Here is a 10796-nt window from a genome sequence, read left to right on the forward strand (position 1 = left end):
CCTTACAAATGTAGTGAATGTGACAAATACTTTTCCCACAAAGTCAGTCTTAGAATTCATCAGAGAATTCATACAGGAGAGAAACCTTACAAATGCAATGAATGTGACAGTTTCTTTACCCGAAAAGACAGTCTTAATATCCACCAGAGAATTCATACAGGAGAGAAACCTTACAAATGTAGTGAATGTGACAGATGCTTTACCTATAGAGGTGATCTTAGAAAACATCAGAGAATTCATACAGGAGAAAGCACCTTACAAATGTGAATGTGACATGTGCTTTACCCAAACATTCAATCCTCATCTTCATTTGAGAATTCATACAGGAGAGAAACCTTACAAATATAATAAATGTGACAAATGCTTTAGCCAAAAACAATATTCGCTCTTATCAGAGAATGCACACGGTTGACACCTTCACAAATGAAGTGAATGAGAAAAACCCGTTTCCAAGGAAGATCATCTTAGAATTCATCAGAGACTACATATAGGAGAAGGAACTTATAAATATAGTAAATGTTCAAATCCTTCAGTGTTGGTCACCTCTTAAAATACATCAAACAATGCATTCAGGATAAAAAAAAAAAAAAAAAAAACCTTCTGAATGTGATATATGAGGAAAGGTCTTTACCCAAATCTCAGACCTAAGAAAATACCTGGTTATTTATATTCAGAAAAAAGTGTCTACTGGAAAAACTATGACATGTGCTTTATTCCAGTGGTATTTTTTGCAACACTTGAAGCTCTACACTAGAGAATTATTATATATGTGAGGAATTTGGGAACACATTTAAATAATCCTCAAATCTTAGGAGCAACTCAGGGTTTATGCGAAGAGAAACTGAAAATGCAGCAATGAAGGAAATCTTTCCTTAAAAGTTTTTACTTGTTCACTTTTAAATATGTCATGATGGAGAAGCCAAAAGAATATGGAGTTGTATAAACTTTCCTGGAGACTGAAATGATCTATTTCAAAGAGAAGCTGTGAAATACATGCCTCAAAATAGCTAATGAAACTGACAGCGTTCTATATGTTTAACTCAAATGAACATACTCAAATTATTCTTCTTAAAAGAGGATTTGACAAACTGAGCCACAAAGATAGGGTGATCTTTATCCTGTTCAGATGCCTACAGATAAGCGGTTTGCTTCCAATTTCCACTATTTATTATCTGTATCTTATGCTGGTTTTCAGTTTCAGGATAGCAATTGTCTTTGAGTCCCTTGTGCTCTCATTTACTAACTGCTTCCCCTAAGTCCTGTATGTAACTCCAATAAATCTCATTGGTTTAACAAGTTGAACTTGGTTGTTTCCATTTTCCACTTGAGATGGGTAGATGAATATATGTGTGGCATCTCCCCAGGAAATATCTCTGGCAAAAGTGTGCTGAACCCATTGATATTTTCTGCAAACTTGCAACATAAAATGAATAGTAGAGCAATGTTTTTAAAGCTTGGGTAGCAACACCTTTGAGGGTGGAATGAACTTCTCAGAGGGGTTGCCAAAAACCATAAGAAAATGTATTTTCAGTGGTCTCAGGAGTGAGACACCCTTCTTTTGTCTCCACATGAGTCTGCTTGCATAAGAGTACTTTAAATTATATGGAAGAGATGTAGGATTAGGAGAGTTGGCACCAGTGTTCTAAAGAGAATGCATTTGTGTTAAATAAAATAGGGAAGATGATGTTCATTGTTTCATGCTTTCTGCCATAGTAATATTAGTTTCAGTTAAAATGACTCTACACAGACAGAGTGTAGATGCCTTGGGTGCCTGAGCAATAATGCTGCTCTCTTCCTTGAATTTGACCCTCAGAACAAAAGTATCAATGGGCAAATACTACAGACCATTGTCGAGTCCTCTTGTCCTATTGTACTTTAACACTCAATTCTATATGCATCAAGTAATGAATTAGATTTGAGTTTATTTTGTTAATTTCCAGCATGCTAATACCATACACATCCCAGAACATTCATACTGAAACAAAACCGAATTACTGGCATTACTCATGTAGTATCTTCATCTTAATTTCAGATGTGAGTCCATTTCTATGAATACCATTACACCATGGAGCCTTAAAGAACTAACCTATGAACAATAGATGAGGTACATGTTCAAGTAAAGTTTAAGAACCCCCCAGAGTGTCCTGGAAAGTCATTTTGAAGAACTAAAAGAAAGAAGAGAAAGTCTTTACACCAAGCCAAAAGAGTCTTAGAATATTGATAATAAATTCAGAAAAATTCAGAAAATTCTGGCATTAGGCAAAGTGATATGCTACAGTGGATAAATCTTCATCACTAATTTTTCACCGATTTTAAAAAATAAGGTACACCCCTTCCCCCAACACACACACTCTCTAGCAGTTGTTCTGGAATGTCCCTAGAGATAGAGCCAACAGATAAAGATAGAGGTCACCTACCCCTCCTCAGAATTCCCAACTGTGCTTCAAATCAGGGATGTGAGCTCACTGGGGTAATTCCATTTTTGTAGCTGATAGACCCCAGAATGATGGATTTCTGCAGAATAAAGAATAAAACACTCTGTGTTTATATACTATTGAGTCCTTCAGCAAATAGTGGACCTTTATAGAGTGTCTTTAAGTAGACTATGTGCATCTTGGTTTGTATAGAGATTTGATGCTGCAGAACTACAGATGTGTGGCTCTTGTGGGGAAGAATAGTTATCTTGCAGTATCTCTTGTCCCTCCCTGTGGTTCAAGAGAAAACCACACTGCAAGGATATGAGCATTAAGGGAATATTACATGATCCTTTCTCACGTTGTGTGGGGCATTGGGCTATGCAGAGACATGCTGGTCTCCAGTCAAGTTGAGAGCTGAACAATGGGATCCAGTGGTGATAATTCACCTACATTGGATGGTAGGTGTTCCCTCACATCTTCTGGACTCAAGAAGTCAAAGTTACTCCCCCCACAGCCCCCACAAGAGAAGTGTGACTAGTAGTCATGTAGACAATGTCCCATGCTTCTGACCTTTAGGCTAGACTCCTCCCCAGTTACCTAGCAACATCATAGATAACAGCCTACCATAAGAAGGGCTGCTTAGCCCCACCTCACTCTCTTTATGTTCTGTCCCTCTCCTTACTCTCTCCTCTCCTCTTACTCTCTTACTCTCTCTCCCTCTTACTCTCTCTTTCTCTCTAGCCTTTCTTCTTTCTCTCTCCCTTTTCCTCTTCTCCCCTCTTGGCCATGGACTCTGACTCTCTCTCTCTCTCTCTCTCTCTCTCTCTCTCTCTCTCTCTCTCTCTCTCTCTTACCTTTTCTCTTTCCCCCTGCCTTTCTACAATACAGCTCTAAAACCATAGGCTGTCTCTGTTCATCATGGCCCGCTGTGCTTGGACGATGGGATAGGCTTTCTCCTAATGAGCCGTTTCTAATCTTCTGATGGAAGGCCTTCCTGTGCTCCAGTAAAGGCCCAGACTAAGGACTCTCCCCTGCGTGGGAACCTCTCTCCCTCTGCCCTCTCTCCCATAACCATGAGGTATAGGGTGTCGCCCCGGGACCCTCGGTCAGGGACTGCTCCTTGTCCACCCCCACCCCCCATCGAGTAGGGTCAGTAGCTTAAAAGCCCACCCAGGGCAGAGTGGAAAGCCTCTGGCAGCCCTCCTGCATCCACTTGCCCAGCGCATAGGAGGATCTCTGGCCAGATGTGGGCTATCCTCCCTTCCCCTCCTTCCCCTGTATCCTTTAGGTCCCACAATGTTGGTCCTTACTGGAAGTGTAAGTCTTCAGATTTTGTTCCACAAAAGTTCATGAACAGTGGTGTATAGTACCATCATCCCAACAATTCAATCCCTTTTGTTCTGTCATGTTTTGGTTGACTGATTAGAACTGGTGGAACTCAAGTTATGCCAACTAAAACTGCTCCCTAGGTATTTTCTGTAATCTGAAAGTGCTTGAGATCTGAGGAATCATTTGTAGAATCCTTTGTTTTCTCTTTACTGATCACATCTCTGTTAAAAGTCCAGATACCCTCTGAAGAATCTATTTCTCATGTGCAGAGCTCACTAATACTAATAATAAGTGCAACTTGTTCAACTGAAAAGGAGAACAAAGAGCCCCAGAAGGTGCAGTGAGAGGGACAATGTACCAAGTTTTAGGATTAGGATGGTGAAAGTTAAGGTGACTAGAAATTCCACTGGGGTGGGGATGAGTCTATTGTGGTGGCATACAATTTAATAGACTTGCTTGTTTTGATGAGGACACGAGTTCAGTTTCCAGCCCTTATTGTGGTTGACAACCATCCTGAATGTTAGTTGTGGACATCTGAAGTCTTTTTGTGACTGCAGTTCATAACAGACACGCAGAATACATACACACGTTTTGCAAACACAGATACACATCAGCTAAAAAAAAAATCCCAAGAAAATGTATGAAAACAAAGGTTGTAGAAATTGGTTTCACTACATTCTCTCTATAATTGATCTGCAGTAATATTTCAGTTATAATCTCCAAATTTTCCTAGTGTTCATGTGATTGACTTTTTATATAAGATGTATTACTAGGAGAAATTATACCCAACTGTGCATGCCAGCGATGATGTCACCATTCTATTCATATCTCTTTGTGTCCTCATCGCAATAGTAAATGTTTTTCGATATCATTGTAGTGTATTGCCAAATTAGGGAAATTCATGCTTCTAGGTTTCTTTTTTATCTCTTTACTTTGAGGTTTTGATAGTTTCTTCAGATCTATGTGAAAATGCAAAGCCCCACAGCCAAACAATGGATGGAGATTAGGAACTCTTATGGAAGAGTTGGGAGAAGGGCTGAGGGTCCTGAAGGGGATAGGAACTCCCCAGGAAGACCAACAGTATCAACTAACATGGACCCTTAAGGCTCTCAGAGACTGAACCCCTAATCAAAGAACATACACATTCTGAAACTAGACTTCTCAGCATATATGTAAGAGATATGCAGCTTGATCTCTGTGTAGGTCTGGAATAACTGGAATGGGTCTATCAAAAAAGCTGTTGCCTGCACATGGATTTGTTCTTCTAGATGCCTGTCTTATCTGGCCTCAATGGGTGAGGAAGTGTCTAGCATCACAAATGGGCTGGGTAGGAGGATACCTAGTGGAGGTCCCATCTGCTCAGAGGAGAAGAGGAGGGGTCATGGGGGAAGAATTGTGGGAGTGACAGGGAGGAGGCCAGTGAGAGGGATGTAAAGTGAATACATAAAATAATAAAAATAAATAACAACAATAATTTATTAATAATGTAATAATAATAAATTAATATTGTTATTATTAAAGAAATTAGAGAGATCTCATACTACCAACTTAATAGCACACCTGAAAGCTCTAGATCAAAAACAAGGAAAAAGCTCTAGAGGAGTAGATAGCAGGAAATAGTCAAACTGCCAGCTGAATCAGTCAATAATTTGAAACAAAGAGAACAATACAAAGAATCAACAAAACCAAGAGCTGTTTCTTTGAGAAAATTAACAAGATAGACAAACCCTTAGCCAACCTAACTGAAAGTCACAAATTAACAAAAATCGCAAATGAAAAGGGAAACATAACAAAAGACATTGAGGAAACCAAAAAAAAAAAAAAAATTATTAGATCTTTCTTTAAAAACATGTACTCCCCATAAAGCAAAAATCTAAATGAAATGGATGATTTCTAGACAGATACCATGTACCATGTTAAATCAAGATCAGGTAAACAGGGGGATTTTGGGATAGCATTTGAAATGTAAATGAAGAAAATATCTAATAAAAAAAAAGAAAGAAAGAAAGAAAGAAAGAAAGAAAGAAAGAAAGAAAAGAAAGATCATGTAAACTATCTAAACCTTACCAAAACCCCTGAGAATCTAGTAGTGATCATTAAAGAGCCCAGGGCCTGATGGTTTTAGTGCAGAATTCTACCACACTTTCAAAGATGAGTTAATACTCCTGAAAATATGACACAAAACAGAACCTGAATGAACAGTACCTAATTCATTCTATGAAGCCACAGTCATCCTAATAGCTAAACCACACAAGTTTTTAACAATGGAAGAGAATTTCAGACCAATTTGGCTGATGAACATGGGTGCAAAAATACTCAATAAAATGATTGCAAGCTGAATTCAAGAACACGTGAAAAACATCATTCACCATGGTAAAGTAGGCTTCACCCAAGGGATGTGTGGATGTCTCCATATACAAAAATTGATCAACTTAATCCAATGTATAAAAAACTAAAAAAAAAAAAAAAATCACATGTTCATCTCATTAGATGCTGAAAAAGCCTTTGACAAAATCCAAGCCCCCTCATGTTAAAAGTATTAGAGAGATCAGGAATACAAGTCCCTATTTGTTCAGAAGAGAAGAGGATGGGGAATAGGGAATAGGGGAAGTACTGTGGGAAGAGGTGACGGGGAGGGGGCAATAAGCGAAGATGTAAAATGAAGATGTAAAAAAAAATTAAGTAATAAAAACTGAAAGAAAAAAGTGGCAACGGCATCTAATTAGATGTTGAAAATACCTTTGACGAAATCTAACACCCCTTCATTATAAAAGTCTTGAAGAGATCAGGGATTCAAGGCATATAGTGAAACATAATAAAAGCAATATATTGCAAGCCAGTAGCCAACTTTAAATGAAATGGAGGGAAACTTAAAGCAATTACACTAAAATCAGGGACAAGAGAAGACTGCCCACTCTCTACCTGTCTATTCAATATAGTATTTGAAATTCTAGATAAAGATATAAGAAAATAATTGGGGATCAAGTGGACGTGAGTTAGAAAGGACATAGTCCAGGTATCAGTATTTACAGATGATATGATAGTATAATAAGCAACCCTCAAATTTCTACCAGAGAACACCTCTAGCTGATAAACAACTTCACCAAAGTGGCTGGATAGAAAATTAACTAAAAACAAACAAACAAACAAACAAACAAAAAACCCAATAGCTATCTTTTATACAAATGATAAACAGACTGAGAAAGAAATTAGGGTAACAACACTCTTCACAATAGCTACAAATAATATAAAATATCTTTCTGTACCTCTAACCAAGCAAATGAAAGTTCAGTATAACAAGAATTTCAAGTCCTCGAAGAAAGAAATTGATGAAGATATCAGAAGATGGAAAGATCTCCCATGCTCATGGATCAGTAGAATTCGCATAGTGAAAATAACCATCTTACCAAAAGCAATCTACACATACAATGCAATTTCCATCAAAAATCCAACACACACCCTGAAAAAATAATAAACCCAGGATAGCCAAATCAATCCTGGACAATAAAATAATTTTGGGAGAAATCACCATCACTGACCACAATCTGTACTACAGAATAATAGAGATAAAAATTGAATGGTATTGGTACAGAAAAAGACAGCTTGATAACTATAATAGGATTAAAGACCCAGAATTAAACCCACAGACCTATGGACACTTATTTTTTGACAAAGAAGTCAAAACTATACAATGGAAAAAAGACAGCATCTTAAACAAATGGAGTTGGATATCTGCATGTAGAATAATGCAAATAGATCCAAATGTATCAAATCACCCTGCACAAAACTCAAGTCCAAGTGGATCAAAGACCTCAACATAAAACCCCATACCCTAAGTCAAATAAAAAATATAGTGGGGAAAAAAGCCTTAAATACATTGATGTAGGAGACAATTTCCTGAACAGAGCAGCAGTGGCTCAGCAAGATCAACAATTGATAAATGGTACCTCATGAAACTAAAAAGCTTATGCATGGCAAAGAGTACTGTCAATAAGAAAAAACAACAACCTAGACTTTGACTCAAGTACAAGTATATCACTTAAACTTCATTAACAATATGTAAGACAAAGGGCTGATACCCTAAATACATAAAGAACTCAAAAAGTTAGACTCCAACAAAGGAAAAACCTAATTTAAAAATGAGTTACATAGCTAAACAGAATTATTAACAGAGGAATGTGAAATTACTGAGAAACACTTCAAGAGATATTTAACATTCTTAGTCCTCAGAGAAATACAAATCAAAATGTCCCTGATACTCTATCTTACAACCATCAGAATGGCTAAGGTCAAAAACTAAAGGGCCAGCAAATACTGGCAAGGCTATCAAGAAAGGGAACCATCCATTATTATGCATGGGGATGCAATCTTGTACAACCACTCTGGAAATCAAGCTGGAAGTTTCTCAGAACTTTAGATACAATTCTAACTTTAAACACAGCTATACTGCACCTGGGCATATACTTAAAATATGCTCCACAATATCATAAGGACTCATGCTCCACTATGTTCTTCACAGCTTTATTTGTAATAGCCAGAAACTGGAAACCATCCAGATCTCCCTCATTCCAAAAATGGATGTAGAAATTATAGTTCATTTACATAATATAATACTATTTATTTATTTATTTATTTATTTATTTATTTAAAACAAATGCATCATGAAGTTTACCTGCCTGCAAATGGATGGAACTAGAAAACATCCTGTGTGATATAACACAGTTCCAAAATGACATGCTTGCTGTATACTCAGTGATAAGTGAATACTAGCCATCAAGTACGGAATACCCATGATATATCTCAAAGACTCAAAGAAGTTAAACAAGAAAGAAGGACCAAGCAAAAATATTCTAATATCACTAAGAAGGGGTGTCTTAGTCAGGGTTTCTATTCCTGCACAAACATCATGACCAAGAAGCAAGTTGGGGAGGAAAGGGTTTATTTGGCTTACACTTCCATACTGCTGTTCATCACCAAGGAAGTCAGAACTGGAGCTCAAACAGGTCAGGAATCAGGAGCTGATGAAGAGGCCATCGGGGGACGTTCCTTACTGGCTTGCTTCCACTGGCTTGCTCAGCCTGCTCTCTTATAGAACCCAAGACTACCAGCCCAGAGATGGTCCCACCCACAAGGGACCTTTCCCACTTGATCACTAATTGAGAAAATGCCTTACAGTTGGATCTCATGGAGGCATTTCCTCAACTGAAGCTCCATTCTCTGCGATAACTCCAGCTGTGTCAAGTCGACACAAAACTAGCCAGTACAAGGGCGAATAAAATAGTCATAGGAGGCAGAGAGAGGGAGGAAACTGCTTGAGAGAGGAGATGGGGAGGGGAATGAAGAGTTGGGATTTGGTGTGGGGAGAGACTAGAGAAAGGGCCAGGAGAATGCATGGAAATCTGCAGTTGCTGGTGGTGGGGAAGTTGGGAGTGGAGAAATCTCTAGGAAGTCCCAGAGTCCTGGGAATGGTGAAGATTTTCAGTAGTCAATGTGGGCGCCCATAGCCAAGATGCCTAATAGTGGGGACACAGAACCTGAAGAGACAACTTCAAGTAACCAGGCAGGACCCCCAGTGGAGGGATAAGGACACCATCCCACCCACAAAACTTTGGATCCAGAGACTGAATGAATGGCTAGACAAGAGCTAGTCCGACTGGAATTTCATCCCAAGGGCAATCATCAATCTTTGACATGATTTATGGTTCGCTGTTATTCTTGCAAATGGGAGCCTAGCATAACTGTCCTCTGAGAGACTCTATCCAGCAACTGTCTGAAACAGATGCAGATACACAGCTAGACAGTGGACATTTGTTTTATGCAAAAGCTGGGAGAAGAATTGAGGGACCCAAAGAAGACAGAGATTCTACAGGAATACCAATACAGCCAATTAACCTGGACCCTTGTGGGTTCCCAGACACTGAACCACCAACCAAAGAATAAGCTGGTGCTGGATCTAGGTCCCTGCACAAAAGTAGCTGATTCACAGCTTGGTCTTTATACAGGTCATCCAACAACTGTAACTGGGGCTGTCCCTGAATCTGTTGCCTGCCTCCAGGATCCAACCATAACAGTCCTCTGAGAGGCACTACCCAGCAGCCAAGGGAAAGAGATTCAGAGACCCACAGATAAACATTTGATGGAGTTCCGGAAGCCTTATGGACAACTGGGCGAAGGATTGAGGGTTATGGAAGCTGATAGGATGACTAATAAAGTCAAATAACCTGAACCCTTTGAGCCACCAACCAAAGAGCAAACATGGGCTGGACATAGGCACCCTGCACATATATAACAGATATGCAGCTTGGTCCAACAACTGGAAATAGTGGTGTTCCTGAATCTGTTGACTGCCTGCCTGTTTGTCCCATTTCTCTAAAGGGGTCTGCCCTGTCTGGCCTTGGTGGGAGAGGATGTGCCTAATTGGCTTAGGAAAGCAGTGACTGGAAGTGCTGGGTTTGGAGGAGAAGTGGGCATAATGAGTATGTGAGTGGGGAGGGATGAAGGGAGGACAGATCTGTTTTAGCGGTTACTAGGAGGAGTAGTTTGCCAATACTGGGATGCAAAGTGAATATATAAATCAAAAAAAGTATTACAGAAAAATATTTTGGCAAGATTTATTTTTTATTATTATGACTATTTCAAAGCTCTGTGAGTTTATTTTCATCCCTACTTTCTAATGCCTCTGTTCTACCACTTGTACTTTCAAGAGAAAACTGTCTTATTCAAATGGAGCTTTCCAGAGAGCTTGAACCATTACACACCCATCATCCTGTCCAATCCCTGGTTCTCCAGATTTTATTCTACCTCTTGTTTCATGTATGTTTTGGGGTTGGTTTTGTATGGTTGACCAGGCTGTCATATAATAATGATTCAAAATGCAATGTAAATGACATTATGGTTTACCATAATTAACTCCACATCCTGTAGCTTTCATATTTTCCCAACTCTTCAGTAATGTTTCCCACAATTCAGATATTTTAATATGAATGTTCCCATTCAGTCATTTGTTATTTCCATCTTCTTGATGGAGAAAACACATACTATAATGTTGAG

The 10796-nt window shown here is 38.8% G+C and overlaps 1 protein-coding gene across 1 annotated transcript in view; it reads left to right on the plus strand.

Moving 5' to 3' along the window:
• The window catches only part of LOC110288227 (zinc finger protein 665-like), a 24051-nt gene extending 22749 nt beyond the window's left edge, over positions 1-1302 (plus strand). The window contains exons 6-7 of the mRNA XM_021154631.2: positions 44-210; positions 292-1302. Coding sequence (XP_021010290.1) covers positions 44-210; positions 292-348 — 224 coding nt within the window. The 3' untranslated portion in view covers positions 349-1302. The remainder of the gene's footprint in view (positions 1-43; positions 211-291) is intronic.
• The last annotated feature ends 9494 nt before the right edge of the window (positions 1303-10796 follow it).

The sequence above is a fragment of the Mus caroli genome, unplaced genomic scaffold (genome assembly GCF_900094665.2).
Source record: "Mus caroli unplaced genomic scaffold, CAROLI_EIJ_v1.1 scaffold_10072_1, whole genome shotgun sequence".
In the NCBI taxonomy this organism is placed as follows: Eukaryota; Metazoa; Chordata; class Mammalia; order Rodentia; family Muridae; genus Mus; species Mus caroli.